This window comes from Dama dama, chromosome 5 (genome assembly GCF_033118175.1).
Source record: "Dama dama isolate Ldn47 chromosome 5, ASM3311817v1, whole genome shotgun sequence".
NCBI classification, from domain to species: domain Eukaryota; kingdom Metazoa; phylum Chordata; class Mammalia; order Artiodactyla; family Cervidae; genus Dama; species Dama dama.
This window is the reverse complement of record NC_083685.1, coordinates 17,764,767-17,792,365: the sequence shown is the minus strand read 5'-3', so window position 1 is coordinate 17,792,365 and position 27,599 is coordinate 17,764,767. Positions and strand designations below refer to the sequence as shown.

The 27,599-nt window shown below is 50.2% G+C and overlaps 1 protein-coding gene across 1 annotated transcript in view; it reads left to right on the top strand.

Moving 5' to 3' along the window:
- Positions 1-27,599, top strand: part of CUX2 (cut like homeobox 2) — a 104,938-nt gene extending 77,339 nt beyond the window's left edge. Inside the window, exons 11-22 of the mRNA XM_061140698.1 lie at positions 3,603-3,794; positions 3,894-3,952; positions 4,652-4,700; positions 4,795-4,894; positions 5,971-6,645; positions 7,600-7,701; positions 11,973-12,757; positions 13,530-13,689; positions 15,591-15,863; positions 17,094-17,282; positions 18,691-18,964; positions 22,566-27,599. Of these exons, the coding sequence (XP_060996681.1) occupies positions 3,603-3,794; positions 3,894-3,952; positions 4,652-4,700; positions 4,795-4,894; positions 5,971-6,645; positions 7,600-7,701; positions 11,973-12,757; positions 13,530-13,689; positions 15,591-15,863; positions 17,094-17,282; positions 18,691-18,964; positions 22,566-23,358 (3,651 nt within the window). The 3' untranslated portion in view covers positions 23,359-27,599. The remainder of the gene's footprint in view (positions 1-3,602; positions 3,795-3,893; positions 3,953-4,651; positions 4,701-4,794; positions 4,895-5,970; positions 6,646-7,599; positions 7,702-11,972; positions 12,758-13,529; positions 13,690-15,590; positions 15,864-17,093; positions 17,283-18,690; positions 18,965-22,565) is intronic.

Here is a 27,599-nt window from a genome sequence, read left to right as displayed (position 1 = left end):
GTCCCAGGAGGCAGTGTGTGTGTTATCAGCGTGCTTGATGTCTACACGACCCAGAGAGTGAACTCCAGAGAGACTGAGAGCGAGAGGGAGCTCATGAGGACGCCTCAGAGAGAATTTGCCAATGGCTCTTAATTAACCCCCGTGGAACCCAGCAAATGCCTGTGCTAATCAACCACGGGAAACTTTGCTGGTTTGGGGGGGTGAGCTTTTCTGAGCACAACAGTGGCGCTCAATGCTAATTAATTTAATGTGTTAATGGCATCCGCTTCCTATTTTAATTGGCATTTATCTCCATGGAAGAATAGCTGGGGTTGGTAGTGGTCGGTTGTTGTTTTCTTTTTTTCCTTTGTAATGCTGCTTAGATTCGTTTGTAACTGAGCTCAAGGACAGCCTGACTTCAGGTCCTCTCAAACAGAAACCTCTTTATCTTCATCCAGGGCCATTTCCTAAAACCTAGAGAGGCCATGGGGCTTGGCACTGGTGGCAAATTAGGGTGAGGAAGGAACCATCCTAATGTGACTCATGGGTGCAAGGTCTCAGGTCTAATCCTGTGGGTCCCCTGGGATGGGAACGTCCCCCCGCTGGGGTGGGACCTGGGCCTGGTATAGAAATTCAAACCTTTGTCTGTGCTGTTCTATGGCCAGGAACACCCTATCACTACCAATTCCTCATCCAACTGACTACTTCTGTTTTTTGTTCCTTCTTAACAAATGTTTATTGAAGTATAACATCCATAAGGGAAAATGTGCACAAGTGTACAGCATTTGGAATTTTTCAAAGTGAACACACCCCTTAACCAGCATCCAGATCAACATTTCAGCACCTGGAAGCCTCCTCGTGCCCCCATCCAGGTGCCACACCCCTGGGGGAGCCCCTCGCCAGACTTCTAACAGCACACATGGGTTTTGCCTGTTTTGAAACCTGATACATATATTTTTTTCTTAGGAAATCTTTCTGTTTTAATTTTTTAATTATGAAAGTATGATAACATTGACAGGAGACTTGGAAAATACAGAACAAAGTTCATATAGCTCCACTATATATTACAGTTTTTTTTAAGTAGATAAATTAAGATTTTTAGTTAGAGTTTCAATATCAAACTCTCAAACATTGATAGAATGAAAGTGAAAAGTAGAAGCATACAGTAGACCTGAAAAGCACTGTGAACCAATACGACATACTTAAGATTTATACACTTTTCACACAACAGCAGGATACAAATTCTATTCCAGTTCCTACAGACTATAAACCAAGAGACACAGGAACATATCCAGGGACATAAAGTGCAAAAATTTCATCATCTAAAGGTATTGAAATCATACAGAGTCTGTTCTCTTATCACTGTGGCATTATGTTAGAAATCAATATCAAAAGGTATTTGAAAATAACCCTCATATTTTCAAGTGCAATGTGACATTTACCAAGAAAGATCTTTGACTTAGCCATTGAAAGCCTCAGGAAAGTTAAAAGACAGAAAAAACACAGAAGGTGATGGCAGAGAAGAAAGCATTTAAATGAGAAATGGATATCAAAATGAGAAATTAATATCACAGATTTTTTTAAAAGCTCCGTGTATTTAGAAATTAAATGTCCACTTTTAAATGATGTGTGTTGACACCTGGTCTTAATAGAATCACACACACACTTCGGTATCTGGCTTCTTTGGGTCCATGTATGCATGCTGTGTTACCAGTAGGGTGGATTGTTCATTTCTGTCGCTGTCGAGTATTCCACTGTCTGAGTATTCCACAACCTGTCCATCCATTTTCTGGGGGTTTCCGGTTTGGTGCTCTTACAGAGAGGGCCGCTGTGAACACGCGTGTCTCTGCCTTGGTGCACAAGTCCCTGCGTTTCTCCTGCATATATTCCAGTGACTGAAAGCACCAAGACTTAGGGCACCATATGTTCACCTTTAGGAGATTTGTTGTTGTTCAGTCGCCCAGTCGTGTCTGACTCGTTGCGACTCCTAGTGCTGCAGCACGCCAGGCCTCCCTGTCCCTCACTGGCTCCCGAAGTTTGCCCAAGTTCATGTCCATTGCTTCGGTGATGCCATCCAGCTATCTCATCCTCTGATGCCCTCTTCTCCTTCTGTCCTCAATCTTCCCCAGCATCAGGGACTTTGTCCGTGAGTCAGCTGTTTGCTTCAGATGACCAAAATACTGGAGTTTCAGCTTCAGCATCAGTCCTGCCAACGAATATTCAGGGTAGATTTCCCTTAGGATGGACTGGTTTGATCTCCTTGCAGTCCAGAGAACTCTCAGGAGCCTTCTGCAGCACCACAGTTCGAAGGCATCAATTCTTCGGTGCTCGGCCTTCTTTACGGTCCAGCTCTCACAACTGTACGTGCCCACTGGGAGGACCATAGCCTTCACTATACAGACCTTTGTCGGCGGAGTGATGTCTCTGCTTTTCAACACATTATCTAGGTTTGTCATAGCTTTCCTGCCAAGAAGCAAACGTCTTCTGATTGCATGGCTGCAGTCACCATCCGCAGTGATTTTAGAGCCCAAGAAGAGGAAATCTGTCACTACTTGCACCCTTTCCCCTTCTATTTGCCATGAAGTAATGGGGCCAGATACCATGATCTTAGTTGTTTTAATATTCAGTTTTAAGCTGGCTCTTTCACTCTCCTCCTTCACCCTAAACAAGAGACTTAATTCCTCTTTGCTTTCTGTCATTAGAGTGATATCATCTGCATATATGAGGTTGTTGATGTTTCTCCCATCTATCTGGATTCCAGCTTGTAACTCATCCAGCCTGACATTTCTCATGATCTGCTCAGCATATAGATTAAACAAACAGAGTGACAGCAGATAGCCCTGTCGTACTCCTTTCGATCTTGAACCGATCAGTTGTTCCATACAGGGTTCTAACTGTTGCTTCTTGACCCGCATACAGGTTTCTCAGGAGACAGGTAAGGTAATCTGGTATTCCCATCTCTCTAAGAGCTTTTATTGAGCCACATAGTCAATGGTTTTGGCATAGTTGATGAAACAGAGGTGGATGTTTCTCTGGAATTCCTTAGCTTTCTCTGTGATCCAGTGTATGTTGGCAATTTGATCTCTGGTTCCTCTTCCTTTTCGAAACCCAGCTTGGACATCTGGAAGTTCTTGGTTCGCATAATGTTGAATCCTAGCATGCAAGATCTTAAGCATGACCTTACCAGCATGGGAGATGAGTGCAGTTGTCCAATGGTTAGCACATTCTTCATTGCTACCCTTCTTGGGAACTGGGATGAGGATTGACCTTTTCCAGTCCTGTGGCCACTGCTGGGTCTTCCAGATTTGCTGACATACTGAATGCAACACCTTGATGGATGTTGGGTAGATGCTGCCAAGCAGTCTTCCAAATCACTAACTTGTTCTTGAACTTCATTGCTGCTCAGACATACCTTCCGCCAAAGCACTTTCTCTGAGCAGTCCTTCTCCCTCCAGATTTCATTTCAAGAAGAGAGGGAAAGACACACAGGCACGTGGGACCAGCTGAGCAAAGGCTCAGAAGTGGGAAGGGCCTGATTTGGGGTAGGGGGGGATACTGAATCACTCTGGGGGAGCCCCCTGCCCCACCCCTCCTGGCCCCTCCAAGCCCCTCTTTGTGCCCAGGATAAGGTGAACTTCGCGCTGTGCTCGGGCCCTCGGCTGGAGGCTGCCCTGGCCTCCAAGGACCGGGAGATCCTGCGGCTGCTGAAGGATGTGCAGCATCTCCAGAGCTCCCTGCAGGAGCTGGAGGAGACCTCCGCCCACCAGATCGCAGACCTGGAGCGGCAGCTCACCGCCAAGTCCGAGGCCATCGAGGTAGGTCTCTCGGGAGGAGACGGGCAGATGGGACGGGGAGGGTGTCCCCCTGGCAGAAGGACGTGGACCAGCCTCCCCTATCTTTGTTTGTTCTTCTAGAAGCTAGAAGAGAAGCTCCAGGCACAGTCTGACTATGAGGAAATTAAAACAGAGCTGAGGTATTGTGTCGGGTGGGGCCTCACACACTGCCAGACCCTCTTCCCTGGCAGGAGGCTGCCTGGGAAGATTGCCAGGGGCCCTCAGCAAAGCTCATCGTCTCCCTCCCTCCCACCAGATCCCGCTTTGTGGTACCCTGTCTCCTGTCCACTGGCACCCTGGTTATCATACCCAGTCCTTTGTCATCAAGAGCTGCCTGTGGGGAAACAGCCTTGTTGGTGCTGTTGCAGGGCGGGGGTGCAGCAGGAAGAGGCGTGAAAGTGAAAGTTAGTCACACAGTTGTGTCCAACTCTTCGAAACCCCATGGACAATATAGGCCACCAGGCTCCTCTGTCCGTGGGATTCTCCAAGCAAGAATACTAGAGTGGGTTGTCATCTCCTTCTCCAGGGGATCTTCCCGACCCAGGAATGGAACCCGGGTCTCCTGCATTGCAGGCGGATTCTTTACCAGCTGAGCCCCTGCGGGGCAGGGGGCGATGTCTTAATCAGGCCAGCTCAAGCTGCACCCCTCCAGGTGGAGCAGACCAGTTCACAAGCCGCTGCTTCAGGCCTGTTGTCCACTGAGTCCCATGTTGTGTGAGACCCAGGGGTGGGGTGGGTGCTGTCCAGGAAGAGGAGCAGGTGGTGTGCCTCTCACGAGGCCTCTCCCCCGGCCTGGGGACCCAGCTGGCCTCACACTCTCCCTCCACTTTCTCCGGCAGCATCCTGAAAGCCATGAAGCTGGCCTCCAACACCTGCAGCCTCCCCCAGGTGAGGGTGCCCACCACCGTCCCTAACAGGGCAGGCTGCCCCAAAGAGCGCTGCACCAGCCATGCCCTCTCAGCCCTGCTTCTTGTCTCCTCAGGGCATGGCCAAGCCCGAAGACTCACTGCTCCTGGCAAAGGAGGCCTTCTTCCCTGCGCAGAAATTCCTTCTGGAAAAGCCCGGTCTTTTGGCCAGCCCTGGTAGGGGAAGCGGGATGCTCTCGGGGCTGAGGGGCTGGGGTGGGAGCTGCCCATGGGTCTCTGGCCTCCTCCATGCCCTCAGACCACTGTCTTTAACATAAAGGGCAGGAAGATGATGGGTAAAAGGTGGGTACATTGATTGAGCACCCGCTGCATGCCTGGGGCTGAGCTGGTGGCCATCCACGGCTAAGCCAGCGGGCGACTGTCCCCTAAGGTGGGACACATGGAGACACCCAGCTCACTCAGACCCTCCCAAGGTCCCCGGAGGGCTCCCTCATGCCCCAGCCTTCGCGAGCAGCAGGGAGAGATCACAGGGGTCAAGGAGGGTGTTCACACCAACCCTTACTGCAGACTGTTGGGAAAGGCCTGCCTCCCCCAGATCGCCCCTTCTCCCCACACAGTGGCCTCATGAGCTTTCAGCCATGTGGCCTCAGCCACATGTGTGCGCTGTCTCCATTTCCGCATTTGTGAAATGGGCAGTTACCGGCCCCAGTAGGTGCTGGGCGGGTAGATACGAACACACAGACAAGGCGCACGGGGCGAGCACTTGGGGAGTGGGCCGTCCTGCTCCGGGATGGGGATGAGTCCTCCCCAGGCAAAATGCTGGGCCCATAACAGGTGCTCAGTTAACGCACTTGATGGTGGGCGGGTTACCCCAGAACTGGCCTTTGGCCCAGGCCTTGCAGAATGGGGATTAGAAAGGGCGAGGGGAGCATGTGGCAGAAACACCAGTGGTGGTGCCTCACGCTGTCGGACGCCTATAGCACTTCTCCCCACCCCTCCTGCCCTCTCTCGCTTCCTCTCCTTCCAAATCTCTTTGTATGTGTCTCTGCCTCTCACTGTCTCTCTGCCTCCCTCTCTCTCTGAACCTTTGTTGCCTTGTCTTTCACTCTTTCTATCTGTCTGTCTCTGCCTTCTCCCATGTTATTTCTCTCCGTCTATATCTCCCTATCTCTGTTTCTCTCTCTGTCTCTCTTATTTCTCTCCCTATCTCTCTGCCTCTCTCTTCCCATCACTGTCTACCTGTCTTTTCTGTCTGTCTCTCCTCTTTTCCTCTGTCTGTCTCGGTGTTCTAGAGGAGGACCCTTCGGAGGATGATTCCATCAAGGACTCTCTGGGCACGGAGCAGTCCTACCCGTCCCCTCCACAGCTCCCACCACCACCAGGGCCTGAAGACCCCCTGTCCCCCAGCCCAGGGCAGCCCTTGCTGGGCCCCAGCCTGGGTCCCGATGGCCCTCGGACTTTCTCGCTGTCCCCCTTCCCCAGCCTGGCTTCAGCAGAGAGACTGACAGGGGAGACACTGCTGTCCAAGCACATGATGCCCCCGACTACCTTCAAGGGGGAAGCGGGAGGTCTGCTAGTGTTCCCCCCAGCTTTCTATGGCGCCAAGCCCCCCACGGCCCCTGCTACCCCAGCCCCTGGCCCTGAGCCGCCCGGGGGTCCTGAGCCAGCAGAGGGGGGCGGGGGCAGCATGGCCACGGCAGGGGCTGGAACAGAGGAGGAGCAGCTGGACACGGCGGAGATCGCCTTCCAGGTGAAGGAGCAGCTGCTCAAACACAACATCGGGCAGCGGGTGTTCGGCCACTACGTGCTGGGGCTGTCCCAGGGCTCGGTCAGCGAGATCCTGGCCCGGCCCAAGCCCTGGCGCAAGCTTACGGTGAAGGGCAAGGAGCCCTTCATCAAGATGAAGCAGTTCCTATCGGACGAGCAGAACGTGCTGGCCCTGAGGACCATCCAGGTGCGGCAGCGAGGTGGGTGCTGGCCGAGGGCCTGTCTCAGCCATCCGTGTTCTCAGCCGTCTCCCCGGGCCAGCCCTGGGCGTGGGGCTGTTGAGGGCTGAGAACACGGCTCGCAGCTCAGAGCCGGAGTCTGCCACCTCCCAGCTGTGTGACCTGGGGCAAATGACTTTGCCTCTCTGTGCCTCAGTTTCCCGCCTGTGTAAAATCAGGGAAACCATCCTCAATCCTTCCCTCCTGGGGCTCCCTGTCCCATGCATCCGGCTGGTGCTGTGGTGCAGTTCAGGCTGATAATGGTGGGGAGAGGCCGGGCCCCTGGGGCTCCCTCAGCAGATACCCCGTAAGCACTTCCAAGCCTCAGTTTACCCATCCATAAGGTGACCGGGGTGACCCCCCCAACCTTGACAGACTCAGTTTTTAGAGTAATCCATGTAAAGGGCCCAGGTTTTGGCCCCACAGACACCTCAGTTTGTGTCCCAGCTCTGCCATCATCTGCTTAGTGACCTCAGGCAGCTCTCTTTAGCTGCTCTATGCCTCAGTTTCCCCATCTGTCAGCCTCCTAAAGAGAGTTAAATGAGCATAAAGCATGTAATAACTCCTTGAGAATTGCTAGCTATTTTCTTTTCTTTCCTTTTTTTTTGGCCACACCTTGGGGCATGTGGGATGTTAGTTCCCCCACCAGTGATCGAATCTGCATCCTCTGCAGTGGAAGCACAGAGTCTTAACCATTGGACCACCAAGGAAGTCCCAAGATAATTGTTCACTTTGATGGTGGCTGCCCTCATTGGGTTTTGTTGTTATTTCAAGCTGAAATCTCTTGTGGGTCCACAGTTTGTCACACAGACTCACAGTCTGGCTCTCGCTCTCCTGGCCCTGGGAGGAAGACACCAGCCTGTCATCCTGCCCAGCACCAGGGACTGACCCCCAACATGCAGGTCCCCACAACAGACTCCTCCTTTCCTCCCCCAGGCAGTATCACCCCAAGAATCCGCACGCCAGAGACCGGCTCGGATGACGCCATCAAGAGCATCCTAGAGCAGGCCAAGAAGGAGATCGAGTCACAGAAGGGGGGTGAGTGTGGCCACAGCAGGTGAGGTCTGAGGCCTCCAGGGCCTATCCTGAGCAGGAGGCGAGGCTGTGTCCACCCCAGAGGGGATTCCAAGCAGGTTTGAATCTCTTTTCCTTTTTCACAACCTGCAGCCAAGTGAGGTCTAGGCCTGGAGAGTACCAGATCCATTATCCAGTATGGGAGCTATAAGCCATTTAACTACATTTGCTACAGTTAAGTGAAATTGAAACCTCAGTTCTTCAGCCACAGTAGCCACATCGCACAGGTGGCATCACTGCCGAGTTCTGTTGGGGGTGCCGCTCTGGGTTGCTTCAGGAGGCCCCGTAATCGGTTTTCACCAGGCACTTGTCAGGCACCTAGACCTGAGCCTCACCATCTGACCATCCACCTCACCCTCCCTGCACTTGTATTTTCTGGTTCCCAATGAGATGCTGTTCCCCTGACTTCCTCCCACCTCTCCGACCGTACCTCCTCCACTTTCCCAGTGGGTGCCCACTCAGAACTCAGTGATTAAAAACACCACAGATTGATCATCTTACAGTTCTGGAAGTCGGAAATCCAAAATCAGCCTCACTAGGCTATAGTCACGGTGTCAGCAGAGCTACGTTCTTTCTGGAGGCTCCCGGGGAAAATCCGTTCCCTTGTCTCTTTCAGCTTCTAGAGGGCATCCAGATTTTCTGCCTCCTGGCCCCTTCTTTCCTCTTAGCATCATAGCATCTTTAATCTCTCTCTGTCTCTGTCTCTATCATCTTTCTGCCTCCCTCTTATAAACACCATTGTGATTTTGTGGGGCCCACCCAGATAACCCAGGATAATACCCTCATCTCAAAATTCTTAATCCTGATCATATCTAAAAATTCCCTTTTGCCATGTGAGGTAACATATTCACAGGTCCCAGAGGTTGGGATATGGATATCTTTGGGGACCATTATTTAGCTTATCACAGTGTGCTTTCTCCATCAGCCCCTCATGGGGTTCCCCCAGAACTCCACCCCAGGGCCTCTGACTTTCTTATTCTTCTTAGATGAGTTAATCCACTCCTGGAAGTTTCAACAACCCTAACCCTACTTAAATTGTTTCAAGCTTGTCCATCCCCCATCCCACCTGCCACCAGCCTAGTGAGCCATCATCGTCACTTGCTGGGACTATTGCAGTAGCCTCTTTACTGGTCTTGCCAATGACCAGTCTTGCTGGTCTTGCTTTACTGGCCTAGGCCCCACTCCAGCTCATTCTCCACCCAGAGGCCACAGGGATCTTTCAAGAGGACTACATGTTCATGTCACTATTTGAAATCCTTCCATGGCTCCCCATTACCCTCAGGATAAAATCCTAATTCCCCAACAAGGGCTACAGGCCCTAGTATAGTCTTCAGACTCCTCCTGACCCCTCCATGCCTCTCACATGAACTGTTTATGCTCATGACCATCCTCATTCCTATTCCCTGTGCCCCTAATGCCATCTTCACCCCAGCCACCTTTCTGTCCGGCTCCTGCTCCTACTTTACAACTCCACTCCGAAGTCATCTCCTCCAGGAAGCCCCCATCCCCATCCTGGTGGATTGGAATCCACCCCTCCTCAGATCCCCCGAAATGACCTGTATTGTTTGGTGCAATGGAGCCTGAGTGACTTGGCTGCAAATTTTGCCTCCTCTATATATTAAACAGTGTGACCTCTGGCAAATTACTTAGCTCTCTGTGCCTTCATTTTCTCATCTTTAAAATAGGTGCAGTATTTGTATTCCCTGCTCAAGGTTGTGTGAGGATCAAATGACATCAGGCGTGGCAAGCACTCAGCTGGGGTCTAGTATGTAGAAGGTGCCTCTGGAAAGTTAGCTGTCATTACATTATGTCTCCATTGTTGCATTTATTCATGTTACAAGTGACTCTGCTGATGTGGCTGTCCCTCCCACCAGTGGGGGATTCTGGCCACCAGGGACCTCTCACCTATCGCATCCCTGCACCCAGCATAATGTAGTACAGCCAGTGTAGACCACAGCTGACTCGGAACTGGATGCTGGCGTCAGCACTCCCACTCCATTTTACAGTATCTGCTCCCCCCTGGTGGTGACTTGGGGCAAGTGTCCCTATTCTCAAGTCTGCAGCTGGAAGCCGCAAATTTCCCACGGATGCCCCCCCCACCCCCCCTGCTTTTCCTGGTCCCTGGAAAGGAAAGAGAGAGGTTAACCCTGCTGGGATCCTGCACTGCCACACCCAAATAATCTGCTGAGCCCCAACTGTGTACACACTTGGTTATGTCTTCTTGGTCAATTCTGGTAGCAAAAGAGAGGCAGTCATTCAGTAAACGCTAAATGCCTACTGTGTGCTGGATAGAGGTTACACATGTAGATGAGACACAGTATTGGGGTGAAAAGAACCATGAGAAACAGTCTCATCTAACTCTCCCACTAAACAGGACAAAGGCCAAAGAGAGGGGACATACTCACAGTTATTCAGAGACCAAAGGAGAACACGGGTCTCCTGACTCCTTGTGCAGTGCTCTCCCACTGGGAGGTCTGAGTCAAGGTAGCAAAGAAATTAAAAAGATATCACAGAGGGAAACCTTTGCTCGAGTGGCCCAGTCAGGAGGTTTCCATTTAGGGTCTATGAAAAGTTCAGCAAGAGGAAGAGTGCCAGGTTATCCCCCGATGTCCCTCATCGAAGTAAAGACTAAGCAGAGAGCAGTTAGCATCCCTCTGGGAAGGAAGTGAATGTGGCTGACACTAACCTGGGAGCTCTGCTTTTGGGGATCAAAGGAAATATTCAGAATGGGAACAAAGATTTATATACAAGCTATCTCTTTATTGTTGTTTCCAATGGTGACAAAGTAAAAACAACCTAAGTGTCCAGCATTGGGGGGCTGAGACTAAAGCATATGCAGCCATTAAAGCTAGAAGAACTTCAAATCGTAGGAAAAAACACTCATGTTGATACTAAGTGGGAGCAAGCCAGGCCACACTGCCACAAATCAAGTGTGACCATCCCATGCCTGTAGTTAGAAAACAGACTGGAAGGGAAAACCTGGGAAATTTTCATGTGATTACCACTGGGGGAAAGATCAGAGGGGATTTTCATTTTCATCTTAAGTTTTTGTGCATTGTTAGCTCTCCAGATAGACATGTATGACTTTTTTTAACAGAGGGGGATTTTGGGGGCCATGCTCGGCCTCTGTTGCTTTGCGTGGGCTTTCTCTAGTTGTGGTGAGCAGGGGCTACTCTTCGTTGTGGTGGCTTCTCTTGTTTCGAAGCACAGGCTAGAGGGTGCTCGGGCTCAGTAGTGGTGGCACCTGGGCTTGGCTGCTCCACGGCATGTGGAGTCTTCCCAGGGCAGGCAGATTCTTACCCACTTCACCACCAGGGATGTCTGCTTTTTTTTTTTTTTTTTTTTGAGGTAAAATTCACATAACATAAATTTAACTATTTTAGAGTGAATAATTCAGTGGCATTTAGTGCCTTCACAATGTTTTGCAGCCACTGTCTCTGTCTAGTTCATCACCCCCAAAAGGAAACACTGCACCCATTAGCAATCACTCCCCACGCCTCACCTCCCCTGAGCCCCAGGAAGCCACCAGTCTGTTTTCTGTGTCTGTGGCTCTCCTTGTTCTGGATATTTCATATGAGCAGAAACTGTACAATAGGTGGCCTTTTGTGTCTGGCTTCTTTCACGTCACGTAATGTTTTCAAGATTCCTCCATATGGTATCAGTGCTTCATTCCTTTTATGACTGAATAGTATTCCATTGCTCTATTGCTTTTTAAGTGGAAAAAGCAATAGAAATTATTTTTAATGGAGCTATGAGGATCCGCCGGGGTGTAGACTGTACAACGAGATAGTAAAGGAAGGGCCGTGCTCATCTAGGTTGGTCCAGGGTTGGGGAGAGACCCCAGTGTGGGAAAGGCCACTAAGAGAGCAGAGGGAAGCACTGTCCTGCTGTTCCTTTGTGTTTACCACTTGTAGAATTTTCACTAGCTAATGTATTGCTTATTTGGCTTGCTTTGCTGCTCAATAGAAAGCAGGTTCTACTGTGTGTCCCCTTCTGGGACTTGCTTTTATTTGCAAAGGTGGATCACAGCATGTGTAAAAGCAAGTCTTCTAACATTACAGTATCCCCATGAGCGCTTTTTCCACATAAGCTAAAATCTCAGTGTCCACCTGGTTTTTATCCCCAGATGCAGAGGTTGCCCCCAACACTTCACTGGTATAAATACTGTGCTGTCTTTGTCCTTCAAGCCATGCCCTGTGCACGGGCCTCCAGCCTCCCTGTCCCCTTTCCCACAGGGGAGCCCAAGAACTCAGCAGCCCCACTGAGCATCACCAACGGCACAGCCCCCGCCAGTACCACCTCGGAAGATGCCATCAAGAACATTCTGGAGCAAGCACGCCGCGAGATGCAAGCGCAGCAGCAGGCCCTGCTGGAGATGGAGGCCGGCGCCCGGGGCCGCTCGGTGCCTCCCTCGCCCCCAGAGCGGCACTCACTGGCGGCCGTAAGCCAGAACGGGGCCCCAACGCCCGTCAAACAGGAGGACAGCGGTGTCGGCAGCGGGGGGACCAGCAGCAGCGGCACGCAGACCTCCCTCACGGTCCTGTCCCCCGCCGCCTTCGTGCAGAGCATCATCCGGAAGGTCAAGTCGGAGATCGGCGACGCCGGCTATTTCGACCACCACTGGGCCTCGGACCGCGGCCTGCTCAGCCGCCCGTACGCCTCTGTCTCGCCCTCACTCTCCTCCTCCTCCAGCTACTCCGGCCAGCCCAATGGGCGGGCCTGGCCTCGTGGGGACGAGGCCCCTGCTGTCCCCGAGGACGAAGCGGCCGGGAGCGAGGACGAGCCCCCCAGAGTGGGTGAGCTCAAGGCCGAGGGGGGCGGCCCTGAAGGGGGCGGCGGTGGGCGGCTGGCCTACTACCCAGCCTACGTGCCCCGCACGCTGAAGCCCACCGTGCCGCCCCTGACCCCCGAGCAATACGAGCTGTACATGTACCGCGAGGTGGACACCCTGGAGCTGACGCGCCAGGTCAAGGAGAAGCTGGCCAAGAATGGAATCTGCCAGAGGATCTTCGGGGAGAAGGTGAAGATGGTGGGGTTTGCCCCTGGAGGTTCAGGGGGCCTGGAGCCACGGGACCTGGGTAGGGAGGAGGCCTATGCCGTGTCCATGGCCTGGAAAGAAGGGTGTGTGTGAGTGTGTGTATGTGAGCAAGAACTGAGCAGAAGCAGGATTCAGACCCAGATCTGAGTGACCCCAAAAGCCCCATTTCCTGTCCCTGGGCAGTGGGGAAAGGGGAGCCACGGACAAGGCTGGCGTTCAGTTCTGCAGTTTTTAAATCTGTGAAAAGCTTCCGTCTGGTTACCCTGCTCCTCCTGTAACCTTCGTCCCTCCCATGGTCCATTCCACTTAAGTGTTAAGGCTCAGCCCCACTTGGAGGAATAAGAAACATAGGAAGGCTTCTTGGAGGAGGAGGCGCTTAAGGGGGTCTTAAGAGTCCAAATAGGATTTTTAGATGGGCTTCCCTTGTGGCTCAGCTGGTAAAGAATCCGCCGGCAATGCGGGAGACCTGGGTTCTATCCCTGGGTTGGGAAGACCCCCTTGAGAAGGGAAAGGCCACCCACTCCAGTGTTCTGACCTGGAGAATTCCGTGGCCTGTAAGACAGTCTGGAAGGGCACTGCAGGTGGAGGGCGCGGCACAGGCACACAAACAGGCATTCGGAGAGTGAAGATCACGTGAAGGCAGCCCTCTCCTCTCGGAACAGGAGTGAGCAGTGGGCCTCAGGGTCTGGGGAGGAGAGGTGGAGGGGATGGCCAGGACCTGCTGACCCAGCCTTCCCGCCCTGCCCATCCCCAGGTGCTGGGCCTGTCACAGGGCAGTGTGAGCGACATGCTGTCCCGGCCGAAGCCGTGGAGCAAGCTGACGCAGAAGGGGCGGGAGCCCTTTATCCGCATGCAGCTGTGGCTCTCGGACCAGCTTGGCCAGGCCGTGGGCCAGCAGCCCAGCGCCTCCCAGGGTGAGTGCAGATGGGGCCCCGAGCCGCCGAGAGCCCTCACTCTTCCAGTCTGTGCAGTGGCTTCCCTGCCCAGGTCTCCCTTCCCCTGCCCCACCCCACTGCTGCCCTGAAAGAGTCCCAGTTGCTCCTAGGGGTGTCCCTGCTCCCCTTTCATCCTTCCCTCGGCCAAACTGACCTCTAGGTGGCGCCAGAGTGCCTAGACTGAGCGGGAGTGGCGGGGTGGGGGCGGGGCCCACCTTACCATCCCCTGTCAGATGCCTGCTGGTTGATCTCTTTTTGCCAGCAATCCAGCTTGCAGCCTCAGAATCATTCTTCGCGCCGAGCCTTTGGGTTTATATTAACAAATTTCCATCAGGCACCAGTTAAATACATTGAGGAAGAAGTACCTTTTTCCACTTCACTGGAAGGTGCCCTGTGGACCAGCACAGGAATTTCTAAACACGCCCCTCCCCATTAGGGACACGTCCCCAGGCACATCCCCTGCCCTCCCTGGACTGTCCAGCGGCTCAGCCCACGCTGGAAAGTCCAGTGAGTGGGTGACTCTTGATTCCTCAGGAGGTGACCCCCATTATCTCATGGAGTCCTCTTTATGGCCCTGAGCAGGGTAGTTGCAAGTATAGCACTGCTTCTATTATTGGCCCCATTTAACAGGTTCAGGAACTGAGGTTGGATAAAGTCATCCTACCCAAGATATCTTCTAAGTGGTTTTCTAATATGTATTTGCAAAAATGTCATGAAAAATGTGGTTTTAGGGTAATTACCATTTTATTATAGTGAGACTATTAAAGCTGTATTCTCACAGCAACTGTCAAGTATATATATATATATATATATAAAATAGCATTAACTACAGTCACCATGCTGTGTATCAGATCCCAGAACTTACTCATCTTATATGCATCTTTTCGTTACATTATTATTGATTGCTCTGGGGACTCACTGTATTTTACTTACCTAACTCTGGCAGTTGGACTTATCAATCATTGCCAAGTCCTTTTTTTTTTTCCTCTTAACTTTTAATTTTGATGTAATTTCTAATTTACCAAAGAGTTAAAGCAGTAGACCAACCAACTTCCTATATCCTACATACAGATTCACCAGTTAGTAATTTTGCCATATTTATGCTCTTTCTCTCAATCATTTAAGAGGTTAATTGAAGACATCATGTCCCTTTACCCCTAAATATTTCAAAAGTATTTACAAAGAATGATAAATTTTATAATAATACAATACTGCTATGTAACCCACCATCTATATTCCAAGTTTCTTCAGTTGTCCCAATAATCACCTTTATATAATTTTATCTTTCCCTGTCCAGGTCAAATTCAGGATCACTTGTAGTCACCATGTCTCTTTAGTCTCTTTCAATTTGGACAGTTCTTCTGCCTCTCTCTAAAGTTTTTTAGTTTTGACGTTTTTGAAAACTGGAAGCCAGTTATGTTATAGACTGATGCTCAGTTCAACTTTGTCTGATGTTTCCTCGTGGTTAGATTCAAGCTGTGCACTTCGGGCAGGAATATCCCAGAATTGTTGCTCTGTCCTTCTTAGTCCATCATATCAGGAGTCACCAACTGTTGATTTGTCCTGTGATTGGAGGTGCTAACTTATCACTAGATTAAGGTGGTGTTGGCAGACAGCTATACTTGTAAAGTTACTATTTTTCCCTTTGTACTTAATAAGTAACTTGTGGGGAGATACTTTGGGACTATGTGGATATCATTTTCCTCCTCCAACTTTCATCTACTGGTTTTCACAGCCAGGATGGTCCCTGCCTGAGATTTTACTGTGGTAGTTGCAAAATGGGTTGTTGCCAACAGACTGTAACAAGCAAGCCTGCCCAAACCATGCATGTCTATGCCAGATTGCAGTAACTGCCTTCTCTGTCTCTCTGCGGCCCACAGTCAGTCCCACTGAACCAAGATCCTCGCCATCCCCACCCCCTAGTCCCATGGAGCCACCAGAGAAGAGCTCCCAGGAGCCCCTGAGTCTGACACTGGAGAGCAGCAAGGAGAACCAGCAGCCAGAGGGACGCTCCAGCTCATCACTGAGTGGGAAGATTTACTCGGGCAGCCAGACCACAGGGGGCATCCAGGAGATTGTGGCCATGTCCCCCGAGCTGGACACGTACTCCATCACCAAGAGGGTCAAAGAGGTCCTCACAGACAACAACCTAGGTACAGGGTACCGGGAGTCAGGGATGCTGCCTCTTGCCCTGCTCAGCTCCCCCTTGCCTTAAGGAAAGAGCCATGGTGAGATCCCAGGCACTGGGGTCCCTTCTGCAGGTGCTGCTCAGCCCTGGGCCACCCAGGGCCCCCTGGGAGGCATCTGACTCTGAACTGGGTCTCTAGAGTGGACAGCAGGGAGGTCAGTATGCTGTCCTCCTAAAGTTCTTAGCCCACAGCTTTCAAAACTTCCTTCCAGGAGGACTTAGAGAATCCCAGTAAGATTCTAACTCAGTCCTCATCCAACGCCAGGGTCCAAGGGAGAAATCTGGATTCTTTAATTTTTTGAATCACAAACTCCTCCACATCTCAGATGGGAGTCAAGTCCCCCTCCCAGATACACACAAACCCCAACTTTTCACTACAATTTCTATAATAAAAATAAGGTATCACTATTTGAAAATGCCAAACAATACAGAAAAAAAAAAAAGTTAAAATTTAAACAAATAAAATCTCCCCTAACCTCCCAGTCATACGCCACAGTTTTTCTGTATCTTTGATATTTTCTGAACACATACAAAATTGTATGTTCGCCTAGTTTCTTCTCTTCTTTTTTCTAGATAGATGAAATTACACACAGGCTGTCCTTCCACTTGCTTTTTAAAAACTAACACTGTTCTGCGGACCTTCTTCCGCCTTAGAATGAATAGCCCACCTGCAGTCTTTGTCACTGTTGCAAAATTTTTCAGGCCATGGATGCCCCACATTTTTTATGCAGCTGATGAGCATTTTGCTTGTTCCCAATTTCCTGCTGCCTCTGAAACCACATCCACATGTGTCTTTGTGCCCTTGGGCAAGTACAACTGGAGGAGAAATCCCAGGCAGTGGAATTGCTGGATCAGAGGGTTTGCACATTGAAATTTTGATAGAATCTATCAAATTACTGACAAGGTGATACTTATTTGTGTACATGAAGTTTGCAGACAATGTCAGGGATCCCCTAGGCGTGAATAACATCTAAATCATGACAGCATTTTTGTTTGGTAGCTACCTGCCTGCCCCCACCTCCTGTTTTGCAGAAAGTTCCCCAGATGCACACAGGCGTAGGCCTCCCGATGTGTCTGGTCCTCCCTGCTGAGTTAGTGGAGACATTCCCTGGTTTCTGCCTGTCCCTTGTCTCTCCCGGGAGCACCTGTGCCCAACCTGGGGTAACAGGTCGTCCCCCTCCTCCCCTGTCCCCAGGGCAGCGGCTCTTCGGGGAGAGCATCCTAGGGCTGACCCAGGGCTCCGTGTCTGACCTGCTCTCCCGCCCCAAACCCTGGCACAAGCTGAGCCTGAAGGGCCGGGAGCCCTTTGTGCGCATGCAGCTGTGGCTCAACGACCCCCACAACGTGGAGAAGCTGAGAGACATGAAGAAGCTGGAGAAGAAAGGTAAGCCCTGGGAACTCTGGGTCTGGCCTCAAGTTTTCCTATTGGAACCGTAAAAAATAAACCCAGGGTCCCAATGGTCCAGTCTTAGCCTAGTGTAGGCTGCAAGAAATAGCCATTCCATGGAACATAATTGCAAGCCATTAAAATGTTTAATACTTTTCCCCTGAAAATTCCAATACACCATCTCTCTCAGCACCCTTCCACAAACCCATAGCCACTCCAGGGTCTCCTGCATATTCCCCAAACCCTGCCCCCCTCTCTCTGATCTCTCCATCCTCTGCATCAGAGTCCTATTATATTACCCCCTTTGCCCATCACCTGGATTCTACGCAACAAAGCACAAAATTGACCCAGCAAATGATAACTGCCCCCTTACAGGACCGGACAAGAAATTGCAGGTTCTTACACTGTCTGACAGTATTTTATATCCCTGAAAAATTGAACTGGCACTGAGCACCTGCTTTGCGCCCCAGCCAGTCTCATGCTTTGTGCGTAAGGGATTCCTGGGTCTAAGAAAGCTCAAGATCCAGTTGGGAGATAAGATTTGAGGAGTTGGAACGTTGTCAGCTGGGCCCCACGTCATGACGAGGGCCCAGGGCCAAGCCAGGCTGTAAGCGGCACAGAGGGCAGGGCCAAGTCTGGCTGTGGGCATCAGACAGCGGTGCAGTTGAGAACTTGTCCTGCCGCTTGCCGGCTGTGTGATCCTGGGCAAGTTACTTCCCTTCTCTGTGCCTCATTCCACTTCATCTGAAAGTAAGAGTCATAGCGTCTACCTCAGGCCATTGGTGTGAGGATTAAGTGGGACCCAACACCTTACTTCCTCCATTGTGGGGTGGGCTTCCCCCCAAACGCACACACATTTTGATGATTTGAGGCTGAGATGCATCATGCAATTACTATGTTCATTTAAAATTAACGTTCTGGAGCCTGGCAGGGGCCAAGGGCAAAAGACTCTGCACCACTTTCTGCATCTGTACCACCTCCGCACCAAACCCACAGACTCCACAGACGGCTCCAGAGAAAGCTGTGAAAACAGGAGAGAAAAATCTTAAAACTAATGTCTTCCCCCTGCCCTCCAAAAAACTGGTGAAATTCAGGGACACTTCTGACAATCGAGAATGCTGCAGAACCCCCTTTTTTGAGCACTTCCTGTCTGTGAGGGCAGCCCTCCACACATGTTAACAATTAGCGTGTTAATGACCAGGTGTGGGCAGGCGAGTGTCTCACGTCTCACGAGGAGGATGTGGAAGGAGAAAAGGCTGAGACTGGGCCGGGGTCCCCACGTTTGGGGCACAGAGGGCTCTGAGGACGGCTGGCTGGTGCTCAGTTCAGCTTGAGCCCCCTCCTCGGTTCAGGGGTGCCTGTAGTCGGCCCCCCTCAGCCCTGCCTCCCTCCCTCCCCGCCCCAGCCTACCTGAAGCGCAGGTACGGCCTCATCAGCGCTGGCTCAGACAGTGAGTCTCCAGCCACCCGCTCCGAGTGCCCCAGCCCCTGCCTGCAGCCCCAAGACCTGAGCCTCCTGCAGATCAAGAAGCCCCGAGTGGTGCTGGCCCCCGAAGAGAAGGAGGCGCTGAGGAAGGCCTACCAGCTGGAGCCCTACCCCTCCCAGCAGACCATTGAGCTCCTCTCCTTCCAGCTCAACCTCAAGACCAACACCGTCATCAACTGGTTCCACAACTACAGGTAGGGATGGGGGGCAGGGCGCCTGGTGGCCCCTGGGACGGTGGGCAGGGCTCTCAGCCGGCACCCCCCACTTCCTCATCCCAGGGCCTGCAGGGAGCCCATCATGGCCTCTGGGAAATGAGGTGGCCATGTTGCTGGGTGTTTAGCTTTATAACGTAGGCAAACCTGGATGTAAGTCCCAGCTCGACAGTGTTCATCTTGTGCGGCCTGGGCAAGTGACTTCACCTCCCAGAGCCTCAGTCTACCAACCTATAAAATGAGAATTATAATGGGATATACTTCATAGAGTTGCCTTGAGGATTTGATGTGGCTAACATACTTACAGAAAATAACCTGGCACATAGGAGGTGGTAGGCGTTGACGTCACCATTGTCGCTACCGTTGTTATGGCTTCACCAGCTTGCTCCGCGTCTGCCTCTACAAGGGACAGGGGTGGTGTTTGGGGCACAGGCCCGAGGTTCCCTAACTACCCAGTGAGCCTTGCGTCAGTGCCCTGATTTGGGGCACCTGGCCTTTCCCACTCCTGAGGTCGAAGCAAACCCTTGTGGCAGCCCCTCGGAGTGGGTGATTCCTAACAGAAGCGGTGCCTCCTCCCACTCACCAGTCCTTCATCGCCGGAGTGGCTGACCTGCAGGGCGCTGGGCTGCCTCGGGGCACGGACTGGTGCACCGTTCCCAAGCAGACCGCAGAAGGGCTTCCTGAGAACCCCGAAGACAAGGCCTGATGCGATTTCAAGGACCATCCCTCTGAGGCGCTCCCCACCAAGCCTCCTGAGCAAGAAATGTCTCTGATGCCCCTGTGGTGCCAGAGAGGAGAGTCTCTTGATCCCTGAGAGAAGAGGAGGGAGGAGCCTGGAAGGATGGAACACCTGAAATCTCTCTCCACAGCCCAGGCATGGGCATCACACAGACCCGAGTTTAAATCCCACCTTAGCTGTGTGTTATTGGGCAAATTACTGTACCTTTCTGAGTCTCATCCCTATTTTACAGATAAGGAGCTTAAAATTTACCCCACAACAGTGAATTGAGAATCAAATTAAAAACTACAGGCATAAACACATTGTAAAATATTGCTTATATCTTGCTTAGACCCAGAACCTGCCAAATGGCAGATGATATAGGTCCTTAAAGCCTAACACCCTCCTTCCCTTCTAGACATTCTCTCCCCTCTCGTTTCCCACAGGAACATATCCCTCCATTATAATCCAGCATATTCATTTCAGTTAATATTTGCCATGTATACACAGTGAGCCAGGGTTGGGAGATACAGGGGTTCAAAGCCATCATCCCTGTGCTTAGAGAGTTTAAAATCACAAACCAGATAATTTCATGACAACCTAATAAATGCTGTGAAAACAAGAAGGAATAAGGAACTAAGGGAAAAGGGAATTCTACCTAGGGAAAATTTTTGAGAGGTGGCATTTCAGCTGGACTTTGAAGAAGTAGAATTCCACTCCCCCAAAAAACCACTCTCAAAGAGCTATAATTATAGAAGAATACATTGCTTCATTTAGTAGTGTTTATTGAGCACCTACTCTGTCCCAAGTACCAAAGAGAATGAGGCAAAGTCCTTAGCATCTCTCACAGACCAGCAGGGATGGTGACTATTAAATGAATTCTTATATTAATGTATCATTACACATTGCAGTGAGCTCTGGGAAAAATGAACAATAGGATGTTTTGGGAAAAAATTACTGGGAAGGACCTGCTATAGATTTGGGAGTCAAGTAATTGAAGAAAAGGACTAATTTTTGCTATGTTGTAAATGAATATTAGCCAGATATTTATATTTGATCTACAGTTTGGAAGTTCTAATGATAAAGCTTCAGGCAATTGACCCATCCCAAAACACCCTAGCACTCCCCTGGTCCCACCAATTCTTCCTTCTAGAGGGAACTGAAGGAGAAGACAGAGTCTCCTGAGAGGTGGGCAAGGCCACCTTTGTGCAGGGACTAGGAACTGAGAGGCGAAAGTGAGCCAGATCACCGATGATCGTCCCTCCAGGCTCAGGATCCTGGGATGGAGCCCCATCCCCAACCTGGGCAGGGAGGCAGGAGAGTGTAGTCAGGCAGCTGGGTTCAGAACCCAACTGCGCTGCTTGCGGCTATGTGACCGTGGCAGTCCCGTGCCCCTCTGAGCCTTGTCATCTTTGTTGGTGGGCATGAGACTAGTCTGCCCCTCATAAGGTCATTATGAAAAATAAATAATCTGCAAAAAGTGCTTGGTCCAGTATCTGATATGTGATAAGCACTAATCATGATGTTTATCACTGAAATTTATAAATTTATTTTATATCAGTAACATGTACTTTATTATTATTAAATAATAATATTAATATATGATGTCATCAACTAAAGAGGGATACAGCATTGAAGATACTTAAAAAGTCCTTGGACAACTGACTTGACCTCTCTGGACCTCGTGTTATTAGGGAAATAATTAATGGAGTTAAACCCATCCTAGCCTTTCCTGCCCTAAAACATAATAAATGAGACCAAGTTTCCCTCTGACAGCAGGGAGGCCACTGAAGTGAAGAGAGGATGGGTTCTGGACTGGAATTCAGTGTACCCAAGTTCTGGGCCCAGCTCTGCCTCTCTGTGCCTTGGTGACCTAGACAAGTTATTCTCCGGGCCTTCGTTTCCCCTTCTGGGCTGATGTCAACAAGTCCTTCCAGGAAAGAAGCAGGGAGTTATTACCACAAATTAGATCTGCTTTTGACTTTGAGAAATGCTCTAGAGCAGCACTGTCCAATAGAAATACAACAAAAGCCACATATATAATGTAAAATTTTCTAGCAGCCACATTGAAGAAAAATTTTAAAAATAAAATAAAAAGAGACAGATGAAAGTAATGTAATAGTACCCACTCCAGTATTCTTGCCTAGAGAATCCCACGGACAGAGGAGCCTAGCGGGCTACAGTCCCTAGGGTTGCAGAGTCAGACACGACTAAGCACACATGCATATTTTATTTAGCCCAGTATATACAAACGCAGGGCTTCCCTTGGAGCTCAGTCGGTAAAGAATCTGCCTGCAGTACAGGAGACGCAGGTTCAATCCCTGGGTTGGGAAGATCCCCTGGAGAAGGAAATGGCAACCCACTCCAGTATCCTTGCCTGGAAAATCTCATAGACACAGGAGCCTGGCGGGCTGCAGTCCATGGGGTTGCAAAGAGTCGGGCACGACTGAGCAACTAACACATACAAGTGCAACCATTTCAACATGCAGTCAGTATAACAACTGTTAACAATGAGAGAGCCACATGTGACCAGTGGCGGCTGCACTAGGCGGCACAGATCTAGATCGTGAGCTCCTTTGGAATCCAACAGCCCTGAGTTCAAGTCCTGGTTCTGCCACTTACTAGCTGTGAAACTGGGGCATATCACCCAGCATCTCTGAGCTTTGTTTCCGCCTCTGAAGTGGGGATGGTGATAGCCCACCGTGTGGAGTTGTTGAGAGGGCTTACTAGGATGCTGCATGCGAAGAAGCTTATGCAAAGTGAGCCCCCAGGGAAGTGGGTGGGGGTCACAGGGCCACTCACATGATTTGACTCCAGGGTTAGCTGTCCCCTCCAGCCCCTTGCTCACCGCCGTCTCTGCCCCAGGTCCCGGATGCGCCGGGAGATGTTGGTGGAGGGGACCCAAGAGGAACCAGACCTCGACCCCAGTGGGGGTCCTGGCATCCTACCACCAGGCCACTCCCACCCAGACCCCACCCCACAGAGCCCCGACTCGGAGGCTGAGGACCAGAAGCCTACGGTGAGGGAACTAAAGCTTCAGGAGGGTCCCGAGGAGAGCGTCACCCACCTGACCTCCCAGGAGAAGACTCCAGTGAGGATTAAGCAGGAACAGACTGAGGAGGCCGAGGAACAAGCCGGCAGCCAGGACTCAAAGGAGCCGGACAAAGGCCAAGGCTCCCCCCAAGAGGTGCATCCTGACCCTCTGGGTGACGACGGACTCCCCAAAGCAGCCCCAGGGCTCCTCCTCCCAGGCGGGACCACCCCAGCCTGCCCCTCGCTACACCCCCTCCCGGAGAGTGAGGGCGGGGAGCGGCTACACCCGGACCCCCTAAGCTTTAAGTCCGCCTCAGAGTCCTCCCGCTGCAGCCTGGAGGTGTCGCTGAACTCGCCCTCGGCCGCCTCCTCGCCGGGCCTCATGATGTCCGTGTCGCCTGTCCCTTCCTCCTCAGCCCCCATCTCCCCATCCCCACCCAGCACCCTGCCTGCCAAGGTGCTGAGTGCCAGCCCCACCGCCGACACAACCGGGGCCTTGCACCCCAGCACCAAGGTGAACCCCAACTTGCAGCGGCGGCACGAGAAGATGGCCAACCTGAACAGCATCATCTACCGGCTGGAGAGGGCTGCCAATCGGGAGGAGGCCCTGGAGTGGGAGTTCTGAAGGTGGAGGCGAGGGGCGCGCCGGGGGGCCACCGGCTCTCCCAGACAGGATGGGGCCTGGAAGGGAGGCGCTGGGGCAGCCATCACAGCGTGGACAGCAGCGTTACGGCCCCGCCGTTTTCCGTTTTTGTTGTAACCTGAGCTCTACGAAGTCACGAGTGAGCAGGTAGGGCCGGAGCCCCTGCCGCCTCTTTACAACTCCCCCCTGCCCCAGGGAGCACCATCTTCTCCCTGCTGGCCTCTCTACCAGAGGCAGAAGCAAAGTGGAGCCACATTTTCACTTGGAAGCTCCAAACTCTTTTAGAAAAATAAATATTTATAGACCACTTTTAGATATTTTAATAAAGGATCCTTTGGAATTTATTCCCAGCTAATGCTGTTTTGATATTAACAGAGAGTTATAAAATCAGGATGCTGTCACAACTGTTGCGAAGTATACACTGAAGTTGTGTCGTTTTTTTTGCCACTAGATGAGATTAAAAGGAGAGAATTGTTCAAAGCCATCACAAAACACTAAGACTGACCAAAATCTAGATAACCTTTGAACCGCGGTTCGTTTTTTTCCATGTCTGTCTGTGAGACACAGTGCATTGCTACTGCCCTTCCAGAAACCATGTTGAAAAGACAAAGTCCAAAAGACTCTAAAGGAAAACTCCGATGCCGTAGGGTGTGTTTCATTCTGGTGGTCTGTTTTGCAACCTTGATAACACAGAATGTCCTGGGCTGTTGTAAGTGTTGTAGAGACGTGGGCTGCGGCCAGCCATCCCCTCTGAGCTGTAACATGGTACAACACAGGCCGCTTACGCTCCCTCTCGTCAGGAACCTGTGGACTGACTGCAGCGGGTGGATATCCCATCTCGTCCACCTGAAAGGCGTGGCTCCAGATCCTTTAGAAAGCCCGGTACGGGGGCGAGAGGTTAGAGGGTGGCGCTTGAACCAGAGTGACGCCATTCCTCAACCTGAATCGTGGCCACAGCATGGGAAGTTCCCCTACTGGCTTTCCAGAGCAAGACTGTGGCTGCCATCTTTCCCCTCCTTGTGTTTGAAGAAAATAACAGTGTTGGTCATCCCACAAGCACCCAGCTCAGCACCCCACACCAAAAAATAGATTCATCAGACTAGAGACCCCCAACTCCCCTCTCATCATCTTCCTTCTCAAGTTGACCCTGGTGCTTTCTGGAAAGCGTCTGCACCTCCAGGTTTGTGCGGAATGAAGCTCAAAGGTTTGAGTTCACTGCAGCATGACCACCACATCCCAGTCTCCCAAGTCCAGCCTCCTGTCTTCTAACACATGACCTTCTTGAGAACAAAGACTCAGCACCCCAACTCAGAGAAGCCCTCCCTCCAGCGTCTTTATCATCTTGGTTTTTAGGGGGAGAGCTCCCAATCTGGATGGACCAGCCACCATATTGTGTCACCAACAGAGCAACACCCCTGTCCTAGCTGTGTAACTAGGGCCTCAGTCTCCCCATCTGTAAAATGGGGGTATCACAGCAGCCATATCAGCTCCATCCAGAATGACAATGAAAAGGTGGTCGTCATGCTGCCGACCCAGTACCAGAGGGAGAGATGGCTGACAGGGATTTCAAGGATGCAACAAATATCTTGAAACCCAGGCCGAAAAATTCCAGTGAACAGAAGGGATCAGTTGAGCGCCGTTCAGAAATCTCAACTCTCATGCACCCAGCCCAGGCTGCAGTCTCCACACCAGTCATAAAGAACAACACAGACCCTGCTGGAAAACCTCCTTTTCCATACACCCAGGCTATGCATTGAAGAGTTTTCCACTGTATACATTTTTATCCAGATGAAGGTATTTTTATATTTTGACAATAGGAAACAGTGACCAATTTTCAGAGTAATCAAATCTGGAACAAATGAAAACATCTCCTTTTAGCCACCATCACCCTGTCCCAACTAAGGCAATCATGGGAGACACACCACTTTTTACTGTTGAAAGCCACACAACACTGAAATCCAGGCTTACATGCAGACTGCAGTTCTTAAAGGACTAAATCTGGCTTTTGTGTGACGGGATTTGATTAAGCACTTAGCATATAGTCTTTTGAACATGGAAAATCCTGTTATACTTAAAGCTAGCAGAGCTGTGAACAACTTTGTCAGGTTCATGTCCTGTAACGGTAAACAGAACAAAAACCCACAAAACCGTTTCTATGAGAGATTGATGAACTTTGTTTAAATTAAAAAGAAAAAAAGGAACACGTTCTGTAATAAACGCGTCGCTCAATACAGAATTGTATAATAATGTCTGGGTGTCCTGTTTCCTTTGTTCCGGAGTTGGGCTGCAGATTGGGGATCAGATCTCCCCTTGGGTGTTTTACAAAATGGTGTTTTTAAAATTCGTTTGCCACCACTAAAATATGGGGGCTTGTCAGGTAAAAACCATGATTTTTTTTGTATTTATATGTTCTTTTTTAAATTTTCATTTAATACTGGAATATAGTTGATTAACAATGTTGTGTTATTTTTAGGTGTACAGCAAAGTCAGTTACACATGTGTCTATCCTTTTTCAAATTTTTTTCCCACTTAGGTTATTATGGAGTATTGAGCAAAGTTCCCCATGCTATTCAGTAGGTTCTTGTTGGTTATCTTTTTTAAATATAGCAGTGTGTACACTCAGTCCCAAACTCCCAGTCTATCTCTCCCCGCTCCCTTCCCCTCTGGTAATCATAAGTTCATTGTCTAAGTCTGTATGTCTCTGTTTTGTAAATAAGTTCAATTATATCATTTTTTTAGATTCTGCATATAAGTGATATCATACATGTCTTTCTCTGGCTTGCTTCATTTAGCATAATAATCTCTAGGTCTATGCATGTTGCTGCAAATGGCATTATTTCATTCCTATTTATGGATGAGTAATATTTCATTGTATATATGTACCACATTTTCTTTATCTATTCATTTGTTGGCCATTTAGGTTGTTTCCATGTCTTGGCTTTTGTAAACAGCATTGCAACAACCATTGGAGTGCTTGTATCCATTTGAACCATGTTTTTCTCTGGATATATGCCCAGGAGTGGGATTGCTGGATCATGTGGTAGCTCTGTTTTTAGTTTCTTAAGGAATCTCCATACTGTTCTCCATAGTGGCTGTACCAATTTACATTCCCACCAACAGTATAGGAAGGTTCCCTTTTCTCCACACTCTCTCTAGCATTTATTGTTTGTAGACTTTTTGATGATGGCCATTCTGACTGGTGTGAGGTGATATCTCATTGTAGTTTTGATTTGCATTTTCCTAATAATTAGTGACATTGAGCATCTTTTCATGTGCCTGTTGGCCATCTGTATGTCTTCCTTGGAGAAACAACTACTTAGGTCTTCTGCCCTTAGGTTTTTTTATTGGGTTGTTTGTTTTTCTGATACTGAACTGTATAAGCTGTTTGTAAATTTTGGAAATTAATCCCTTGTTGGTAGTCGTTTGCAGATATTTCCTCCTGTTCTGTGGGTTGTCTTTTCGTTTTGTTTATGGTTTCCTTTGCTATGCAAAAGCTTTTGAGTTTAATTAGGTCCCATTTGTTTATTTTTTTTTTTTTATTTCCATTACTCTAAGAGACATTCAAAAAAGATATTGCTGTAATTTATGTCAGAGTGTTCTGCCTATGTCTTCTCTTAAGAGTTTTATAGTATCTGGTCTTAGACTTAGGTCTTTAATCCATTTTGAGTTTATTTTTGCGTATAGTGTTAAAAAATGTTCTACTTTCATTAAAACTTGCGGTTACTGGGTTCCAACATGACAACAGCCAGTTGAGGAGTGGCCGCCCCTGTTAGGACACATGAGCACAGTTTGCCTGTCTATACCTGTGCCAGCTGCCTGGATCCTGTGGATATCTCGGCTGGCGACTGTGCTGTGGGCTCCAACAGAGGAAGACGGAAGGATTGGAATCCACTTTCCACTCATTGCAACAGGTGGAAGCTGGTTAGATGCTGGGTCTAGATCTGAGGAGCCAAGACTGTGCCCTGCCCCAGTTGGAGGCCACAGGCCATGGCCCTGAGACCAGTGTACCAGCTGTGCCCACCTCAGTGGAGGGTGTGAGTGGCAGGTGCCTCCAGCTTCCTGATGAAAAAATGCCACAAGGGGCTCCCTGGTCACCAACACAGCATCGCCTGTGTCCTAGCTGTATAACTAGGGCTTCAGTCTCCTCATCTGTAAAACGGGGGTATCACAGTAGCCAACTCAAAAGGTCATTATCAGAAATAATGATGCCTGTAAAGCATATA